At 43.0% G+C, this 22,462-nt stretch overlaps 1 protein-coding gene across 1 annotated transcript in view; it reads right to left on the bottom strand.

The window, feature by feature from the left end:
• The window catches only part of LOC310770979 (PDZ domain-containing protein 2-like), a 90,806-nt gene that overhangs the window by 54,355 nt on the left and 13,989 nt on the right, over positions 1–22,462 (bottom strand). The window contains exons 2-3 of the mRNA XM_083663674.1: positions 1,297–1,430; positions 392–472 (exon numbers count right to left, since the gene is read on the bottom strand). Coding sequence (XP_083519800.1) covers positions 392–472; positions 1,297–1,430 — 215 coding nt within the window. The remainder of the gene's footprint in view (positions 1–391; positions 473–1,296; positions 1,431–22,462) is intronic.

The following is a 22,462-nucleotide window of genomic DNA, read 5'->3' on the forward strand; positions in this document are numbered from 1 at the left end:
CATGTGCAGTTGGCGACTGCACATGTGTCGGAGGATGCATGTGCTCATCTACAACTCTCCCAAGATGGGCAGAGAAGGTGAAGCAACAACGGGGACAGCAGAGGGAAAGAAATCTGAAAAAATAAAATAGGCTGATTGGTCCAGTATGATGCGAGATCGACTGAAAATAAGCAGTACAGCTGATGACAGTCTGCTTTGCTTTTCTCATTGTTGAACACTACTCTTGTCACTCAGTCTACTTTGTGAAATCAGAAATCTGGATCAGAAATGTTAGGAACTTCAGGTATCATTGTAAATCAATGAGCTGGGTGTTTCATCACTTCCAGATGAGAGCGAGAAAGTTTACAGAAGGAAAACTTAAATCTGACATGAGTGAAATATGAAAACTCACCTCTATGAAGGTGTCAATGTTGTCCATCAGGGCCTGGGCTCTGCTAATGATGAAGTGGTTCACACAGGCTATGCGTGGGACCTGCAGGGAGAGAGGAGATCGACCCAAACAGTAACCACAAGTCAACTGGTGAGAAGGATTAGAAATCAAATCAGAGGGTGTGGGTTTTAAAAAGGGAATATCGCCCAGTTTAAGATTTCATATACAACAATGCTGCCAAGTTGGCACAGCCCTCAACCTCATTGTGATGTGCTAAAAAATATTTCAAAATCAAAGCATTTGGGATTTTTGTGCAAAATCTGGATACCACTGTAGCACTCTACTGAGGTCACAACATTCACATATTTGTGACTGTATAACATCTCAATGGGTTTTAAGGTGTGGGTTGAATTCCAATTCAGTAAACAGTAGCTTAGAACATGCAGTTCATAAAAAGAATGCATTGGAGTCCATGTCTAGGAGAAGATTTAAATAAAATAAAAAATATGAGTATGTGTGTAATTACATAGGTTAGCCTCCACAGATATTTTTACCTATTTTTCCAACAAGTCAATGTCAATAGGACCGAAAACACATCCCATGTAGTTTCTTTCATGTTGTAGTGTGAGGGTGGAAATGTCTCATTGAAACCTGGAGGAGTGGATTCCACTGGCAGAGTTGGTGGAGCTCACAAAATATTGATCATAGGAGTCAGCAATGAATACTTAAACTGAGCGGTATGTAAGTGTGAGGGGTAAAGTGAGAGACGGAGTATCTGGATCAGACAGTATGAATACAAACACCTTCACTGACAGTCACATGATGTTGTGTGCATCACGCCCAGATGCTAAGTAAAGAGGACTGAAGGGAACGAGCACGAGGGGAGAAGATACCCGTTCATATCTGATTACAGTTCCCTGCTGTACCTGATGTTTGGGCTGCAGTGCTTGAAGAACTGGAGGAACTTGGGGATCATGATGTTGAGGGGTCTGTTCAGAGCGTCGCTGTCCAGCAGCTCCGACCAGTCCTCGCAGATCTTCTGCAGTGCTCCAAACGAACCCTGAGACACGGACACACACAGATAGGCTGTCAAATCAAACACAAAACATAGAGGGAGACAAAGGAGAGAGCGAGAGTGGATCAGAAAGTCATCATGGGAACAAATGCCTCCTTGTGTGTGTGTGTGTGTGTGTGTGTGTGTGTGTGTGTGTGTGTGTGTGTGTGTGTGTGTGTGTGTGTGTGTGCGCGCACGCATGTGTGCGTGGTGTGTGCCCTTATGACATCACTTTTGACATCATCACTGATTACATCACATCATTAGCTAATTAGCCTAATTTAAAAAAATGAGGCTCCATCAGGTCACCCGCACGGGTGCCCTTTACACACCCTGAAGGTTTCAGCCCGATCGCACGTAAAACGACATAGCTGTGGCCAAACACAGAACTTGAAACAAACAAAGTCAGATTTCTTTGCTTGGCTGAATATGATTTGATAAAACTATGGGGGTAAAATGGTGTCAGATCAGCTGTAAATGGACAAATTATGATTCACAAATAGATAGTACAATCTGTAAACACATAACACGATCCACAAATGTGAAACCCAACTCACAAATATATTTAAAATCCACAAACACACACACCATGATCCACAAATGTGAAACACAACTCACAAATATATTTAAAATTCACAAACACACACATCATGATCCACAAATAGAATTCAGTGACTTGTATTTCAAAACCAGAATTTCTGTTTGTAGATTGTTTCGCATTTGTTTTCAGAGTTTTGACACTATTGTACCGCTGTTTTATGGTGTAATTTTCTACAAATGCACTCTTCACAATTTGCAAACAAACACAGTCTAACTTGTATTTTCAAACCACTGTTTCCAGACACACATACAAATCATGTGCAATGCACAGTGTTCAAGTCTCAAATCTGTTTGCACATCAGTGTGTGCGTGTGTGGATCGCTATGCTAGGTCTTCAATTGTTGAATTGGTGTTTGCACATCACAGCCTGTGTGTGGAATGCATTGCATTTGTGTACAAATCGTTTTGACACTCTTGTTGCACAGATAAAATCCACAAATGTAATCAGCCAATGAGGGGGATCGCTTGCAATGGGATGTCCCGCCTCCTCCATAACCCCTCCAAAATAAGAGCACCGGGCTTTTGCCTGTCTGTCTGGCCGGCCGCTACCTCAGGCAGGAGATATGAAGTGAAGAGAAAGATGATGGTGCCTGCAGACTGCAGAGACTGGGTGTTATGTTAGTGCTTGGAATGACCACTAACACATGCATTCAACAGGGAACGTCCAGTGTATTTAGTGCTTGTTTACACTCTTCTTCGTTTCTGATCTCCCACTCTACACTCTACTCCTTTACTAGCAGCGCCCTCTAGCGTCAGCAGGCTGTAACCAACATATATCCGATTCTGAACACAGCACTGGGACGAATGGAGGTCATGGTGAAGGATATAATGGGATGTGTGGGAGACTGTGAGCAGTGGAGGGAAAGAAACTGATGGTCCGCTTTTTTTTAGAGAGACTGGGCTAATTACAAGACTTTGGATGGATTAATCCAGAAGGAGGCGCTAATGCAACATTTTGGGTGCCAACCCTCCATTAAAATAAACAGAAGAAGAGTATCCGGTCTGTTAAACTTTACAGTCTGTCAGGCGTGGAGTTCATGTTCCCTTTCAAAGCTGCCAGTAATACGTTTAGATGTTACTGTCAATGGTTAGATGATGTAAGACGACTTGCAGACACATTTTTGCTCACAACAATAGACTGTCGATACGTTCGAAATGCGATAAAGCCTGCATTATCCTACTTGCAGAGGCATCTGTTGACTCCAGGAGACTTGAACAGCTCAACAACTAATGCTAGCTCAAAGTAGCATTAATTTCTAAAGGTAAGAAGACTAATGTTTATGTAATTTATATTATTTTCTTCTTCTTGGTAACGTTCACTTTACCAATCATTTCCAATTCACTGTCCATTCTGTAACTGCCTTAACGTTAGCTAGGTTGAGAAAGTAGGCTAGCTAGCAGCAACGTTAGCAACAACTCACGTCAGCTTGCCTACCTGTGCTATGTTAAGTTTACTGCTTGTGTTTGCTTTTTATATTAGCTAATGCATATCGAACACTTGTTTACAATAACCATTAGTAGCAGTTACAACTAATGGGGATCCAAATAAACAATAGATTGATACTGACTCTTAATCAAAGCTATAGTTAAGCTATAGGATTGATTAAGAGTAGTGTCAAGGGTGTGTGGTAAATACAGAGATGGTAAACTATCCAAGGTGAGCAGTCAGTTGATCTTAAAATAGGTGAGTAAACTGCCTCATTTCAAAGAGGTGTGTAAACTGAGTTTACTTGCGTTTAGCCTCCACTATGCCCCTGGCTAGCGTTAAATGGTAATCCATTTCCATGCTGATCTGATTAATCATTTTTGCTCTTTTCTTTCTCCCTGTGTCCATCTCTCTCAGCAGCCCATCCATCCAACACGCATGGCACAGTCATCAAGATGATGCTACTGCAGCGCTCCATGTTCGAATAAACAACATTTTCCCTATTTGAGATTAAACAAGTTGCAGTGCCAACTAGATTCGACTGGAATGGTAGGTAAAGGACGACGGTGTTAAACGTTTAACAATAAAGGTCATAATAATTTGTTATATTAAGTTCAGTGCCTTACAATTAATTATAATATTTGTTTGAAATACATAAAGAAACAATTCTGTGAAGGTTGAGTATTGAGTTTGTTTTGCATTTGCTTTTTAATACAGCTTGTATTAATCCATACCAAAAATTAAAGCACAATAAATTGATCCATGCAGGGTGAAGGAGTACCATATTTGGGATGGGCTTATTCCTCTTTATATGGTAGGTTCAGTCAATCAGCTGTGGGTCATCTGTTGCCTAATGTCAAACTATCAGGGCCCTCTTTATATCAAAGGGGATAAACCAGTCTGAAGCCTCCCCTCACTGTGACCTTCAAGTCACATAATTTCTTGGATGAAGAAGCACCTAATTACTTGCTTTCAAATGTTTGTTTGCTCAGTATATTCAAGAGTTGAAACAAAATGATCACAAGGAGAGGATGACTTTAAGTGCATTTATTGCTGAATAAATAATCAGTTTAACTACCATATTGCAAAACATTTCAGGGATGCAAACTCACAAGCTGCCAAAAGCAAAGGTTTATTGATTTGAATGAATGTATTTGGTGTTATTTAGTGCTCATATTACTACAACATGTGTTTTGCTGTATTACAAAGGTTTGTATTGAAAAAAGAAAAGAAAATAAATTATGACGTACAATTGCATGGGAAACACTATAATCTGAAGTTTAAAAATAAGTTTGGTTCTCACCTTTGGAGGGGAGCATAGGTCTAATTTAAAACTTATCAAGATTTCATAGTGGTATAAACCCTTTTCAGCATTTTCTGTCTCAAAGGCAGGCTAAACACAGGTGTAACCAAAACATTCCATTTACGTGTTCCAATGCCGGGGCCCTCGTGAATGTTTTTCTTGCATCTGTGTTTATCCTGCCTTTGAGACACAAAATGACTGCTGTGAAAAGGGATTAAGCGGAAGCTACAACTTCCCTACAATATATGTTGTGAAGCATTCTGTAAAAATGTTATTAACTGCACAGAGTAAAATACCTACATGTATATTTTTCACATTAAATGAACAATTTTTTTTATTTTAAACTTGTATCTTTTATTTACAGATTTGTTACTCATCTCATCAGTTTAGAATTTCAGTCCATTCTCAGGTCATTGATTATTATTTTTTCCAACAGTCTATATATAAACTGGTATTTACATGTTCTGCCTCAAGGTTTACAACTTAAGAAAGAAGATGTTATTGTAAGAGCTATTTCATTAGTTTGATAATTTCATTATTATTATTTGTTAATTAGTTGTATTTTAGGTTTGTAGACACTAGGGGCACTGGGAACCAGCAATCACTTGTGGGGAGGTTAAAGGTAGCAGGTGTGTCTTCAGGTGATGCACCACTGAAAGGATTTGTATTTATTTATTTTTTACCAGAGGAGAGAGAGGGAGCAGGATCAGCACATGTACCCTGTTTGTTTGCTTTTGAACTGGATGGAGAATAAAAACACCCAAAACGTGGATTTTGCCTGGACATTGAACTTCTTGATTGCCTGAGTACACCATAATTCAAATGGTACATCAGTGGTCTTTTGTTAAGATTGATTTTGAAGTTTGTTTTGAAAGTTTGACTAAGAGCCACTACAGTTATGATATAAACTATCCAGCTTCTGTCGCATTGAGTGGATAACCTCAAACCTACAGATTCTCTCAACTGAAAGGGAGGTACGGTGGTGCAGTGGTAAGCACTATCGCCTCACAGCTCGAAGGTCGTGGGTTCGATTCCCATCTGGGGACGAGGTGAACGCTGGAGGAATGCGTGCCCGTCCGCATGTCCTCGAGTGCCCACCGCCTGGGTGGGGTCGGCAAAAGGGCCTTTCTGTGTGGAGTTTGCATGTTCTCCCTGTGCCTCCCGGGGGTTTCCTTCATACAGGAACCCCCTTCACAAAAACATGCAATATCCTGGTTGCTAATGTGGTTCCTCCTCTGGTCGTTAAGGGTGCCTGTTCAGAGGGAGGGGAACTGGTTGGAATAGCGTGAACCTCCCACGTGCTATGTCCTACCGGTGAAGCTTCCTCTGTCAGGTGAAAAGAAGCGGCTGGCTGACTGCCCATGTCTCGGAGGAAGCATGGAGCTAGTCTCGGCTCTCCCCAGATCGGCAGAGGGTGGAGTAGCAACCAGGATTGAGAAATCAAGAGAGCACTAATGGGGGATAAAATGGGATAAAAAAAATCGGGAAAAAAATATTATAAAAAAAAAGAAGATTGATTTTGAAGTTTGTTTTGAAAGTTTGACTAAGAGCCACTACAGTTATGATATAAACTATCCAGCTTCTGTCGCATTGAGTGGATAACCTCAAACCTACAGATTATCTCAACTGGAAGTCAGTGGTCCACTGAAGTCTGCTTAAGGATAGGTGGTGTTGAACCTGATAAACTTATGGCCCTTCTTAAGGCAGGCCTGGCCTTTGACTGTGTGCAGGTGTTTAACTTGTGCAAAGCTTTCAACATAGCAACTTTTACTTCAGCCAGGCCAAATGGTGACTTAGGGACTGTTCCCATTCTGCAAAGCCCTCTGAATGCTGAGCAGGTGGAGCAGCTGATGTCAACTATTGACCCTATGGGACCTACAGACTCCCTGGGCATGGACATTTACCTAAACACAGTGCTGTTTGTTGAGTCACTGCTTGAAAGGGTTGATGGCTAATCAGTCTACATGCAACTAACACAGCACAGTTGAGAAATGGTGACCCAATCAAACATATTTTTAATTGTTTGTGAGCTTCTGTTCTCATTATAAAAAGTGTCAGTGTTGTAACAGTAATTAACCTTGGTCTGTGTCCCAAAACTATGCCGTGTTGGGGCCTTGAATTTGGGGAATTGGGCCTTGAGAAGTCCTTGAATTTCATGTTGAAGGTGGTGTGGGAGCCCTGCTCATTAAAATTTAAATCGTATAAAAAATGTGTACCCAGTGTACTGAAATGAGCTGTCTGATCTAACTGATGCAGCTAGATGCAAACTTCCTCCAACAGGACAAGAGCACATGCCGTCATCTCACGTGGTTTGTAGTTTCAAAGGTGGTCTGAAGAAAGTGATGTCAATACTTTAATATATGAATCATTTTATATATAAAAACAAATATTAAAAGCTGTTCATTTCATGATGGCAAATCTAGGTAAATTTCAGACTAAGCAAATTAACTAGAGTCACATGATCAAATGGTTCAACGTGGGGTCCTTGAGAGGGTCACCAGCAGTTTGGTGAATTGTTAAACTTCAGCATTATTTCATTTACAAGAAGTTAAATGATGTAGAAGAATGACTACTGATCATGTTATCTCTATAGCTGTCATGGAATCTGGACCGGGGGCCCCCTCCCCTGACTCCCCTGACTGCAGTATACAAACAGCAGCCCCCGCCACACTGCTCTCCCCCCCCCCCCCTCTCTCCCTCTGGCCCCGGCTGATGGCCCACCTCCCCCCCCCCTCATCCTCCAGGCCATACCCCGTCTCCCAGTGACGAGGTCACACCCCCCCTCCCCCCCCCCGATGGGCCTCAGAGCTGATGATGCCACCCCCCCCCCCCCACCCACGCTGACCATCACAGCTGACCAGGTGAAGAATCAGCTGTTGAGACTACACACAAGGAAAGCAGCCGGCCCGGATGGCGTCAGTCCCATGGTGCTCAAAGCCTGTGCCCCCCAGCTGTGTGATGTACTACAGCTGATCTTCAACAAGAGCCTGAGTCTCCAAAAGGTCCCCGTGATGTGGAAAATGTCCTGTATAGTTCCGGTACCGAAAAAGCCAAGACCCAGTGGCTCCAATGACTACAGGCCGGTAGCTTTGACGTCCCACATCATGAAGACCCTGGAAAAACTCATCCTGGAGCAGCTCAGGCCTATGGTCAAACCTTCCCTTGACCCCCTCCAGTTCGCCTACCAGCCCCGACTGGGAGTGGAGGATGCGGTCATCTACCTTACCAACCGCGCCTACGCCCACCTTGACAACCCGGCCAGCACTGTGAGAGTCATGTTCTTTGACTTCTCCAGTGCTTTCAACACCATCAGGCCGGCTCTACTGGGTGAGAAGCTGACAGCGATGCGAGTGGATGCCCCCCTGGTGGCCTGGATTGTGGACTACCTGTCTGGCAGACCACAGTATGTGCGCCTGAAGAATTGTGTGTCAGACAGAGTGGTCAGCAATACGGGAGCACCACAGGGGACGGTCTTCTCTCCCTTCTTCTTCACCATCTACACCACGGACTTCACCTACCAGACAGAGTCTTGCCACCTTCAGAAGTTCTCTGATGACTCTGCGATAGTGGGATGTATCAAAGATGGTGACGATGATGAGTATCGGGATGTGGTGGCCAACTTTGTCACTTGGTGTGAGCTGAACCACCTGCAGCTCAACGTGTCAAAGACAAAGGAGCTGGTGGTGGACCTGAGGAGGGTCAAGGCTCCGGTGACCCCTGTCTCAATCCACGGGGTCAGTGTTGACATAGTGGAGGATTACAAGTACCTTGGAGTGTACATTGACAATAAACTAGACTGGGCTAAGAACTCTGATGCACTCTACAAGAAGGGGCAAAGCCGTCTCTACTTCCTGAGACGGCTGAGGTCCTTCAACGTCTGCCGGACCATGCTGAGGATGTTCTACGAGTCGGTAGTGGCTAGTGCCTTCCTGTATGCTATTGTGTGCTGGGGCAGCAGGCTGAAGGCAGCAGATGCCAACAGACTCAACAAACTGATCCGTAAGGCCAGGGACATTGTGGGGCTGGATCTGGGCTCTCTGACTGCGGTGTCAGAGAAGAGAACGTTGTCCAGGCTACGCTCCATCATGAACAATGACTCGCACCCACTCCACGACGTGCTAGTCAAACACAGGAGCACGTTCAGTGAGAGACTGATTCCACCTAGATGCAAAACGGAAAGGCACAGGAAATCATTCCTGCCTGTGGCCATTGGTCTATTTAATGCCTCTCTTAAAAGAGCACGGAGACGCTCAGTCTCCCTGAGACTGAGCCAGCCGATAGGTTAACTGTGCCTGGCTGAGCCACGTGTAACGTATAGGGCAAGCCGACTTAATATAAATCACGTGCAATATGTCACAGGCAATAATGATAATTGACACGGAATGTATACTATACTTACTCTACGTATTGGTATTTTGCTACTTAGACATTCTACTTATTTTGTGCTTTTGCTTCTATCGCACTACTAGTTATTCTATGCTATGTTGTGTTTTTCTGCTTATTGCTTAATATTGCATCTACTACGGTTTATTTTTATTTTATTTATGCTATGTGTGTTCTGTGAGCGAGCTACTGTAACTTGTCCCAATTTCCCCCCGGGGATCATTAAAGTCTTTCTGATTCTGATTCTGATTCTGATTGTACACAATATGATCTAATGGATACTGAGCAGCTCCACTGGAGCAGGTGGGGTTAAGGGCCTTGCTCAAGGGCACCTCAGTGGTGGTAATGGAGGGGGAAAGCACTACTTTTTCACTTTCCCCACCCAGATTTATCTTGCCCGATGACTGTCAGAAGCTCGCTTCTCTAATCTTTAACTTTAGACCCCCACTGAGCATCTGGCCATAATTAACGTTACCACTTTCCCTGCAATATAATATTCCCTGCAATATAATTTAATTCTAGTGAAAACAAATTATTACCCTTTTTGCGGGGGGCCCCCTGGTGCCCCCTCGACCCATGGGGGTCCCCCGCACAGCCGCACCCCACCACGTGCATAAATTACGTTATATGTTATCTAGCTAGTTGTGTTCCTGCATGTAAATGGCATGACTGGTTACAGCCTGCTGACGCTAGAGGGCGCTGCTAGTAAAGGAGTAGAGTGTAGAGTGGGAGATCAGAAACGAAGAAGAGTGTAAACAAGCACTAAATACACTGGACGTTCCCTGTTGAATGCATGTGTTAGTGGTCATTCCAAGCACTAACATAACACCCAGTCTCTGCAGTCTGCAGGCACCATCATCTTTCTCTTCACTTCATATCTCCTGCCTGAGGTAGCGGCCGGCCAGACAGACAGGCAAAAGCCTGGTGCTCTTATTTTGGAGGGGTTATGGAGGAGGCGGGACATCCCATTGCAAGCGATCCCCCTCATTGGCTGATTACATTTGTGGATTGTATCTGCGCAACAAGAGTGTCAAAACGATTTGTACACAAATGCAATGCATTCCACACACAGGCTGTGATGTGCAAACACCAATTCAACAATTGAAGACCTAGCATAGCGATCCACACACGCACACACTGATGTGCAAACAGATTTGAGACTTGAACACTGTGCATTGCACATGATTTGTATGTGTGTCTGGAAACAGTGGTTTGAAAATACAAGTTAGACTGTGTTTGTTTGCAAATTGTGAAGAGTGCATTTGTAGAAAATTACACCATAAAACAGCGGTACAATAGTGTCAAAACTCTGAAAACAAATGCGAAACAATCTACAAACAGAAATTCTGGTTTTGAAATACAAGTCACTGAATTCTATTTGTGGATCATGATGTGTGTGTTTGTGAATTTTAAATATATTTGTGAGTTGTGTTTCACATTTGTGGATCATGGTGTGTGTGTTTGTGGATTTTAAATATATTTGTGAGTTGGGTTTCACATTTGTGGATCGTGTTATGTGTTTACAGATTGTACTATCTATTTGTGAATCATAATTTGTCCATTTACAGCTGATCTGACACCATTTTACACCCATATAAAAAGCATCAAAAACAAAAACCCATGTGGATTTTTTCTTCTTCTGATGTGAATCTGAAGCGTCTGATATGATGGAAATCCGGCACCTGGCCGGAGGTCTTTAAGCCCTAACACTACTTGCCTCTCACTGGCATACTTGGGGTTTAGTTCAACACCAGCTCTAAGCTGCTCTGGACACGGCCATCAGCTACACTGGTTGGTTGATTAAGTAAATGCTCCATTCCATCCTTGAAGGCTATTCGTTAGCATGCTGCTGAAGACAGTTTCATCTAGGGCCTAAAAGGGTCGGTAGGGATTTTTTAATTTTTTTTTTCCAGTGGCAGCAAGGGATAGATAGGAAATATATATATATATATTTATTTTCCTTAAAATTGCAGCAGCGATGGATACTTTTTTCATAACATAGCCTACAACATAGCCTACATGTACGTTTACAAGGGCACTGTTTAACTTCCTGAAGCACGTTTTCAAATGATTTTAACCCCAATCTCACAATTTTGGTTGGCACGCTAGTGCTGCATGGGCAGAGAAGCGACACAAAGCACATGTCCGTCATGCTCCCTGCCATTTCGTTTTAAAGTATCCGTAGCGAAAAGCACCTTCGTGCAGTGGCAAACCCCGCCCCTTAACCCCCTCAAATCAACAAGCTCATAAAATAAATTTGGGTCGCACGTAAATTGACAGGGTCGGTCAGAAACCGGAACCGAACAAAAAAATGTTTTAGGCCTAGGCCTAATTTTGCTCCATGGATAGTGAGGGAACCAATGACATGCCCTGTTGTATACTGACTAAGGGGGTTAAAAAAAAGATAAAATCACTAAACCGTGCATTCCTTCTTATCTGGATGGCAAGTAGTATGCAGCCTGGTCAGCTGGATGTTTTGTTATGAGATGACAAATTGCAAGGAGCAAACAAAAAATTAATTCCACCTTAGGGATGCGCCGATCCGATACTGGTATCGGGTATCGGCCCCGATATAGCACAAAATTCTAGATCGGGTATCGGTGGCATGTTGGCCCAATCCATAGACTGATTCATAGGGGCCATTCTATTCACTCTAATTCTATGTGTGTGCAGTGTGTGAAGTCATACGCTAGCAACGTGCTCAGCACGCCTGCCTGGCTGTTTCCAAACAAGGCCAGGTGGAAACCTGGCATAGGCCCGTGTGCTGCTAATTTGAGTGGGAAGAGGGAGAGGATTTGCTAGTGTAACAGACTGTTCCGCTTTTTGCCCATATTCGGAAAATGACAATATTCCGACTAAATTAATAATCCACTAATATTCCTATTTACATGCAGCCGTAGCTCGCCCTCCCCGACACGTGAGGGATGGGGGGAGAGAGAGAGCTAGATGCAGGTAGGCGGAGCCGCAGAGTTTTTCTGTTGAGAATAAACAGAGCAGCACTATTCTTACGAGCATCACTTGGTCCATTTCAGGAGCTTGCTGCTGAAAAGTTTGGTGTTGCGCATCCAAGTCTTTCATAAAAAAGTAGGCTAGTAGCCTACGTTATTACCTCGCAGGCTCGTAAGCATTGTGGACTTCCGTGGGCAATGGGTGGGCACTATGACTACTCTCTCTCTCTTTAAATTAGGGCTGCCACAAACGATTATTTTGATAGTTGACTAGTCACCATATTGCACAATTACTCAATCGCTCTGATTTAGCTATCATCAGCTTCTAAATTTAGCTTCAAGTTGTTTTAAGCATGTGCCAAATAAAAATAAAGACAATTAAGATGATAATTCACTCAGAAATAATATTTTCATGAACTTTAAAGTTTAGAGCATGTAGCAGAATATTTATTTCTGGCATCAATGTACTTGCATGTAATAAATGTAATATAGTGCAAATTGCAAAACTGCAAAATAGTACACATTGAAATTGAAAACATATAGTGCAATGAAATATGTACTATCCATTGAATGAATAATGCAAAATAAAATTAGGGCACTACTACGTGGAATGGAAATGGAACCAAAAACTATTCACTATGTATGCAACCAAAATATCAACAAAAATAAATTGTTTCAGTCTTCTCAGGCATCAAACACATTTTTAAATGTCGTAAGTAGAGTGCAAACTGCGGAGTAAAATGAGGTTTCCAGTATTCCCGTCAGCAACACATGAGCTTAACGTTGCTATGATGACGCTAACGTTAGCAGCTCAAACTTAACGTTGCGGTTGCCTGTGAGCTAACAAGCTAAGTTCAGCTTATTTAGCAGATTTTGCACTTCACATTATTGTGCGTGAAATGCTCCCACACTTTGGACGTATGAGGACGGCACTGGGAGCAAGCTGCAAGCTGCTTGTTTTTCCGCTGACGAGAGATCACATGCTTTTTTTCACCAGTCACCATTGGTTCAAGGCAACGCTGTGTTGCCTTCAAGTGAACTGGGACACAGGCTCTCAACTTTAATGCCGTTCTGATTTTGATTTTTAAGGCTCTGAAAAAAAATACATATATATTGAAGGGCGAAGTCACATCAGCAACGAACTTTGAAAGATGGCAGAGCCAGAGGGAGCCACTGGCAGTGATGAAGAAGACGTTCAGGTTTTATTGTCTGTTTTTGAATATTGTGCCAGTGAGAGTTTCAGTGTGTTTTATAATATAATAAATAGGACTGTCAAACGATTAATTTTCTTAATCGCGATTAATCGCATCTTTGTATCGCATGTTTAAAATGCCATTATTTTGCATTTCAAAACATTTTTAATTAGATATTAATCATTCTTACCAGTGTGTTGTGATTGGGAATCAAATTAATGCAAATAAATGTACTTTGTGATCTTGAATTTTAGATTTATTTTCAATTCAATAGAAGTGCAATGTAGACAGGAGGTAACAATGTCTACAAAATTACGCTCCAGAACCGATACTTCCGGCGGCGGCGCTGTGGAGCAGTCCAAACCCAAAATGCCATTGGAGCCGACCTCCCAGTGGTTAGAGGACCCGCGCATCCGAGACTCTGAAGGAAGAATGAGCTGGCTGCTAGCTGGCCGCTAGCTGCTCGGTATGCTTACTGTAGCTTTTAGGTGATAGCTCAAACTCGATGTACTTCGGTGATATTTTAATCCTGTTTTACACAAGGTGCAAACTACTGCTGTTGACTTGTCCCACTGTGCCATTTGGGGAGTTTTTTAAAGTAAAACGAGCCATTTAGAAGCGTATTGCTGTCTTTCTCTTCCATGCATGCATGCAGGAGACAGGAAGCCGCTGCGAACGGCTTGACTACAAGTACGGGTGCGACGAAGGGACAAAATAGCGGCATGCGATTAACGTGATAAAAAATAACGCGTTATGGTCGGCCCTTAATCGCATCGCAATTAACACGTTAACGCTGACAGCCCTAATAATAATCAAAATGAGATTTTTTTTTTGCCTGCCTATTTGTTGGTTGGAAAGTTGTTCTTTGACATGAAGTTGATTCAATGTGAGAAAAAAGTAGCTTTGATGTAGCAAGCTGCTTTTGGCATGTTGCTCGTAGCTTAGCTTGCTACATTTCTCTGGGGATAGCTTCAATGTAGTTTAGCTATATTTAATCGAGAGTAACTGACAGCTTAGCTTACTACATTTTCCAAGTAGCTTGCCCATCAAGTAGCCTAAATCTGTATCGCTTTATTGGTGTATGGACACATTTGAAATGTTTATTATTCTCCCTTATTAAGTAGGGGTGTCAAAAATAATCGATTATAAGATGCATCGCGATGCGGACGTGCACGATTCTGCATCGATTCACAAATGTCAGAAATCGATTATAAAAAAAATAAATAAATAAATAAATATATATATATATATAATGGAAGTACATGCAGTTGTTTATTTTAATTATGGATCATAATACAATGCAATTCCAAATGCACTTTTATTTTAAAAGTAGCCACACAGTGAGAAAAAAGAAAGTGAGAAAAAAAGAAAAAAAAGAAGTGATGCATCGATTTAAGATGCATCGATAATCGTAATCGAATCGAATCGTAGCCCTCTGAATCGTAATCGAATCGAATCGTGAGGCCAGTGAAGATTCACAGCCCTATTATTAAGACAATATGTTAATATGTGCTAAACAAGAGGTAATGTTAGTTACTTATATCAATACACAGTGTACTTAGCTATTGTATAACAGAAATAACTGTCATATTTGGATTTACATTAAACTTAAGACCATTTATTTGCTTATGTTTATTTCAAACCCTGTAATATCTGTATGTTCAACTCAGTTCATGGAAATAATCAAAGCTCAAACAATACTGTTATGTGTGTCTACTAACATCATTAAAATATCATAACGATAACGCTGTTTCTGGTAGTTTACTTTTAATCTATGGCTACGTTGCTAGCTAAATAGCCTGCCTTGGCAACTGGCTGGGCTGTGGTTGGGATCATCTGGTTTGCTGTGGCTGGTGTCAATCAAGGAAACTTCGCTCCAAAAGTTAGTCTTTATTATCACCTCTTTTACTCGAAATGGGACCATAATTTAGAAAACGGAGCCCATGAGAGCATGAAAAAGACTTGAAATTGTTTATTCGGACCATAAACGCATTTGGAAAATGTTTATTTAAGACACAGACCGAGAGAGAAGTCGGCTCATTTTTCCATTGAGGCCAATGTACGTGACGTCACTTCTGGACCGTGACGTGCGCCCCCTTTCAGGACTGGCTTCATCAATTTCCCCATTGTGTTGGCCACTGCATGCAATGCAGCTGCTAGACCTACAGTAGCTAGACTGAGGACAGAAAGCAGCCAAAGATCTCACAGAACAGGAGCGGAGAGCAGCCAGACCTCTCACTCTGCAGCAGATTCCAAAACCAAAGATTGCACACCGACCAAAGATTGTGCAACGGGAAGAGCTCTCACTCTGTCAGAGTTTCCCAAACCTACAAATCACTCACTTTTTTAACTACTTAACACATTGACTGCCAGCCGTTTTTTTTTTGCTGTAGGTAGCTACTGCCAAGCCGTTTTTTGAGGATTCTGGCTCATTTTACAAGAGCCGAGGATTCTTTTCTGCTTGGAGTTTGTGAACACAAAGTTCACAAAAGTACTAATAGAATGTGTGCTTTCTCTGTCTAAAAGAGTTAGTTTGTAGAGTTAGTAGTTATGTAGATATTAGCCGTTGAGTACAGCATGGTTTCAGCGTCTGAGAGTGAAAGCTGAGATAATCGCAGTTTTGTGAAATTCAATCAAACAGGCAGAACAGTCACTTTAACCATTTATTTTTGGCATCAGTGAGAGATCAGACATCCAAACAATATAGTTCTGAACGCCCTCTCCTTCAAACTCCTCCCTCCGTGGGCGTGTCTGGTGGCTTTCAGCCTGCGTTTGTCACAAGCGAGTGCTCTGCTGCTGCTGCTGCTGCGAGTTTGAGCAGCCTCCCTCCCTGGCAGCGAGTGTGGATAGGGCTCACTCGTCTCTTGGGTTTGAGAGCCCCGATGAAGCCCCGTGCGACTCTAGGCTTTATGCTGCCCACCCAGTCCATTTCTGGAACCCCCCACCGCCGTGCGCCCGTGCGCAGCAGCGCGAAAGCGTCCCCGCCTACAGTATGAGAATGAGGCTGCTTTGCTGCTGCTGCCTGGCAGTCTGCATGGGGCTCGCTGGATGGGTTTCGCTGGTTTCTTGGCGGTCCGGTTGAGAGCTCTGATGAAGCTCTTGCGATTCTGGGCTTATTTATGGTGCGTGTTTCAAAGTGTGCATCCAATCTATTCTTGGAACCCCCCACCGTTGCCACCGCTGTGCATCAGCGCGAAAGTGAAAGCGTTTTCACCATCCATTTTACTGTATGAGAACGGCTTCCTCCTCGCGCTTTTCCCTCCAGTTTTGGCTCGCCTCTCCTACTGTGGAGAGACATGTCGCCACTCAGTGGGTCGGTAAAATAGATTATACACATTCAATACCTCCAATTCTGGTATAGGAGACGTAAAAGGGTTAGATCAACGTCCCACCGTCAAAAAAACAAAATCAAAAAAAAATTTTGACGTAAAAACACGTCATTGGCAGTGAACGGTTGGATTCTGTTTGACGTAAAAACACGTCATTGGCAGTGAACGTGTTAATAAATGAAAACCTTAAACGAGTAAATTTAAATGTAAAGACAGCACAGTAACATCAATGCTGATTACACACACACACACACACACACGATTGCATTTTGTGAGTTTTTCTTGGGACGAGGGGGCACCATGAAATAAATTACGCTTAGGGCACCCAAATGGCCAGCAGCGGGGCTGGGGAGAGTGCAGACTTACAGTATCAGGCAGCACAGCATTGTGTGATAGTGGTAAGTTTCTTACTTTCTGGTGAAAGTTGAAGGGAAAATAAATCAAATAGAATATGTCTCTCACACATGGACTCAAATTGGGGAATGTTTTCCCTCACAAAATGTTTAAGTTGCATAATATAACGTGGGGGAAATTGAGGTAAATTGTACTTTAACTTTAGTTGATCGAACGATGCAAACTTGTTGTCTACATAGAAGTTTTTTATACACTTAAAAGTCCTTTAGCACAGTGGTTCTGAACTCGGGGGTCGGGACCTCCCGGGGGGTTGCAAGATTATTTTGGGGGGGGTCGCGGGATAATTGTAAAAAATAAAAATAAAAGATAAAAAGATGAAAATCTCCAATACCAATGATTCATGTCCTGTATATAAAGCTATCTAAACTATAAACTGTATCAAAAAGATTTCAGTATGTGAGTGAGGGGGGTCATGAACCCTACCCTCAAGGTTTTTGGGGGTCGCGGCTCAAAAAGGTTGAGAAGCACTGCTTTAGCACACCATGTGACAAATGTGTTGTCCAGTAATGCTGGGACAAAGGCATGGTTATGGCAAAATGGTGTATATTGCTGCTGTCGGGTCAAAACCTTGAATCTCCAAGAAAGCAATTTTTCACAAGGAAGAAAAAAACTTTCACATTCATATATAGAAATATTGGGGACTTTGTAAACATAATTAGTGCTTAGTGCTTTAAGAGCAGATGTGGGATTTGTAAACAGCAAGGAGGACAGTGAGGCATCATAGGCTTTTGCTTCAGCATGCGCGCACCAAGAGATTAATATATACTGTATATAATATATATATTTAGAATCAGTAGAGAGTGGTTTTGTGGTCTCTCCTGTTTCTAAATATAGCTGAATTGTGTTGTTGACTTTGGCTCTCTATTCTTCCTGCTGTCCCAGTCGTTGCTCCAGTTGTAGAGTTGTAGATTAGCACATGCCCCCTCTGATACATGTGCAGTCACCTGACAGCGAGGTGTTTCACCCGCAGGACGTAGCGTGTGGCAGGATCACACAATTCCCCCAGTTCCCCTAGCCAACAAACGAGCACCCCGACCAACCAGAGCAAGCGCTAGTGCAGCAACCAGGACTCATACCCCACCAGCTTCCCACCCGCTGACACGGCCAAATGTGCCTGTACGCCAGACCTAGCCGGAGGTAACATGGGGGCTTGCACCTGCAACCCTTGGGTTGGGAGGCAGGGAACACCTACACTACACGCGTTAACTCATCAAGATGGCAGCGCGCAGCAGTGCAGCGGCTACTCTGGCTCCTGGTTTTAACGATTTGAGTGGTTTTAGTGTAACGTATAGTGCTAGGAATGCCTCATGTAAGAGCAACAGTAAGCTGAAATATAGCGTGACCCAACTTGCAAGCCTTAACAACTTGTCCGCCTCACTTCCAACCAATCTCAAAGCGAAGCTCGGCAGGCTAAAGCTCCTGAGACCAGTGGACTGGCGTAGCAGACTCCAGCGGCTCAAAGGCAAGAGGAGGCGGTGCACACAGAAGCAGAAAAGGGGCAAGCGGGCCGGCCTGCTAGCAAAGCTAAAGGCTACCACAAACAGGCTAGCTATCCCATCACTCTTTCTGGCTAACGTCCGCTCGCTGAACAACAAGATGGACTTGTTGCGACTAAGAATGAACGCACATCGGGAGATGAAGAACTGCTGTGTCTTACTCCTAACCGAAACATGGCTAAATAGCAGCATGCCGGACCAGGCTTTCCAACTAGACGGACTGACGCTCTTCCGTGCAGATCGGAGTCACCTGTCGGGGAAAACTCGAGGAGGTGGATTATGTATCTACGTCAGCGAAGGTTGGTGCACAAACTGTTCTCTGATCTCTGGTCTCTGAACGCAGAAGTCTGCGCTCTGCTAGTCTCGCTAGCCAGCCTCTCTTCCTTTCTGTCAGAGAGTCTGGCGTCGCGGAAACAGGCAACGGGGATCAGCCCGCCCCTGCTCTAAAGCTGCTCTCCCATTCGAGCGGCTGTTTCGGTGGCAGCAGGATATCCGCTCCCCCGCTTGCAAGCTCTGTCACGCTCTGTCATTGGCTCCGACCATGTCAATCAGAGCGGCTTCCGCTGTGTGTCCCTGTAAATGCTCCCGGCTGCCGAACAACGCTAACTAGCTAGCGTAGAAAGCTAACGGCAGAAATCTATGGGCTAACTCGTTGCTACAGTACATGCTGAAAATGGCAAGTTTTGAAGAAGATATGGATTGTGCAATAAAGAAGGCCTGCTCGGCACTTTCGGTGGATGGTTGTAAAGATATCCAGAGAATATGTTTAGAACATTTGCTGTCTAACAGTGACGTTCTTGCATGTTTACCCACTGGTTATGGAAAAAGTTTCATCTTCCAGGCATGGCCTATCGTCTACGGTGAACTAGCACGGATAAACCCAGAGAGATGGCGTGAAAATCCGATGGTTTTGGTAGTCTCTCCCTTGATCGCGATAATGGAGGACCAGGTCAAAACCCTGCTTTCAAGGGGGGTTTCTGCAGCCTACGCCGGGCAAGATCCAGACTTGGACGAGAAAATAGCTGCTGGCGAGTACTCCATTGTATACGGATCAGCTGAGACATTCGTTGGACAAGATAAATGGAGAGCGATCCTGCAAACGACGACGTTTCGTGAGCGATTGGTGGGGATAGCTGTGGACGAAGTACATACGGCGATCCACTGGTAAAAACAATTACGATTAACCATCTATGCAGTACATTTATATAGATAACGTGTTGTGTGCAACTTACACTAGCTAAGTCAATGATCACAATCACTAAAATGTAGCCAGCAATTATCATTTCATCCATAAACATTGCCAAAGCACAATCTTGTTAAAAAAAAATACTGTGTACAATTTGTAGTAGCTACTTAACACTAAATTGCAAAACCTAAACTTCCGATTCAGTATCATCTACTTTAGAACCCCATTCAAGGCAGACGTACTTAACCACTGCATCAATGTTATTTCTCCATTTGGTTAATCACTCGGTCTTTGTATTTACAGGGGAGAATGACAGGGGAGTGAGGCTCCTTTCAGAGAGTGGTGTGGAAAAATTGGTGAACTGAGATCCCTTTTGCCCACTTCTGTGCCCCTCCTGGCAATAACTGCAACAGCCTCCAAAGCCATGAGACAGAAGCTGAGGAAAAATCTTGGAATGCAACAATGTTTAGAGCTTGTTAAAAGCCCGAGCAGGGACAACATCAGACTTGCTACCAAAAAAGTCTCCTCTGATCCAGCCAACACTTTTGCCTGGCTTTGCAGGGAGCTGGAAAGCCAGGGGCCCACAACAGAAAAGGTGGTAATATACTGCAAGAGTATAGCAGAGTGCTCACTGTTGTACTCTGATGTTTTCAAACTTACATTGGGGAAGCATGCATGTTATCCAGTAGGTGCCAAAGATGTTTCAGCAAATAGACTGGTGGACATGTATCATTCAGAGACACCAGAAGACGTCAAACTGCATATACTGAACTCGCTCAAAGACCCATTGTCTGTTCTCAGAGTTGTAATTGCGACTACAGCACTCGGAATGGGTGTTGATTTTAAGGGTGTCAACCATGTTGTCAACTATGGGCCCCCAAGAAACATTGAGGCCTACATGCAAGCCTTTGAGGGCAGGGCGAGATGGGTGTCAGGCACATTCAGTTATCTTATACCACGGCAGACAGCTACAAGGCTTATCGGATGAAATGCTCCAGTATGTCTCTGAAAGAAAACGGTGCATGAGAGTCAAACTGCTGCAGCTGTTTGATGGTGAGAAAACAAAGCCTCTTGAACCCAAACATGCATGTTGTAGCTCCTGTGCATTATATTGTGACTGTCTCGATACCTGTGATGGACGTGCAAGTCCACTAGAGAAACATGCAGGGGATGGGCTTGTAAAAGAAAGAACTGTTACAGATGAACAGAGAAACATTCTTCAGGAATGCTTAGAGAGCATAACACATGACATGCCGCAGCAAGGTGTTTTTGGAGCAGTCTCTGTTTATTCCACTCAACAAGCTGAAAGCCACACAGGAGCACATATTGTCAAAGAAGTGCTTGAGTCAAGCAACAGACTTTTCACATTGGTGGATGTATTTTGCAATGTGCAAGTTTTTAAGGTTGCTGAGGCACAGGCGATATTGAACATTGTGTCACAGGTGTTCGGAGATACAGAGGAGGAACACTTTGAGGAGGAGGACAGCTTGAGTGGTCTTGATGTATTTGGAAACATGACATTGTTTTAAAAAGGCTTCTCAGTGCTCCACGACTAGTCACGGTTTCCACATACTTTTTGTTAGTAAATAGTTTTTACACAGCACAGTTGAGAAGTGTTAACACAAGCAAGCCTCTCTTTTTTATTGTCTGAGGTCCTGTAAAGCCTGCTACTTCTATTCATATACGAGGGATCAGTCGAGCAGCATTTTGGTAAACAAACCGCATCACTGGGTAGCAATTGAACCCTATGGAGCCTGAGCTTTAGGAGGCTTGTGTGTCTCACTCTAGCCGCTGACTCGGTTTACATTTTAGGAACTGCGACAGTTCACACAACTTCAACACAACTTTAACACGACATGCATAATTATAAATCATCCTCTTGAGCTAATTCTGCTCTCACACATAATGTCAAAATATATGCGATGTGACGTTTAGTTTTTGAGATATTAACGTTTGTTTGGTACAACTCATACTAGTTAACTACCACAGAGTTACACATTTTTGGGTGGCAGTGACATCACGCTGATATATTCTATAGAGGGGGGAATGCTGTAATTCAGTTTTATGGTCTGCCAATGTTTAGGAAATAAAGACATTACTATTTAAAATTCACATGTGTTTTACAAGATGTACAAAATTTGGCCAACACAGAAACAGAAAAATCTTTGGTTATTGTAATAGATGTGTGTACATTGTGTGATTATTTACATTTAACGTGTTTCCACACATTCAAGCCTTTTTTTGTGGGCTCCTGTAAAAGCTGGTAGTTTTCCTAGAGAGGGAAAAATGCTGTTTCTCTTATCTTTGCTTTTCCTAATTTTTTGAAAATAAAGACATTGCTATTTCTAATTCAGTGTTTTAGTGTTTTATAAGACGTATAATATTTGGTCAACACAAACTTGTTTTTATGCTGAGCATATGTACATCAGCAAATATCAGATATTGGCCATAACAGCAATCTTAACACTGGTTATCGCTACAGATCCAAACATCGGTATAGAACCAATTCAAGATTCAAGATTCAAGATTTTTATTGTCACTCCATGGTACAAGTATCACGTGTGAAATTCTTGTGCTGTGGACTCCGTTTACGACATTGCAATAAGCAATAGGCAACAATAAGCAATAATGAGCAGCAATAGGCAATAAGGCAATATAGTGATAAGACAAGTCCGAGACAGTGGCATATTCACTGCACATGGGTGCACATGTCATGTGCATACGTTAGACGTGCTTAAACATTTTAGATTCGACGTATTT

This window comes from Poromitra crassiceps, assembly GCF_964638095.1.
Source record: "Poromitra crassiceps genome assembly, contig: HAP1_SCAFFOLD_284, whole genome shotgun sequence".
Lineage (NCBI taxonomy): Eukaryota > Metazoa > Chordata > Actinopteri > Beryciformes > Melamphaidae > Poromitra > Poromitra crassiceps.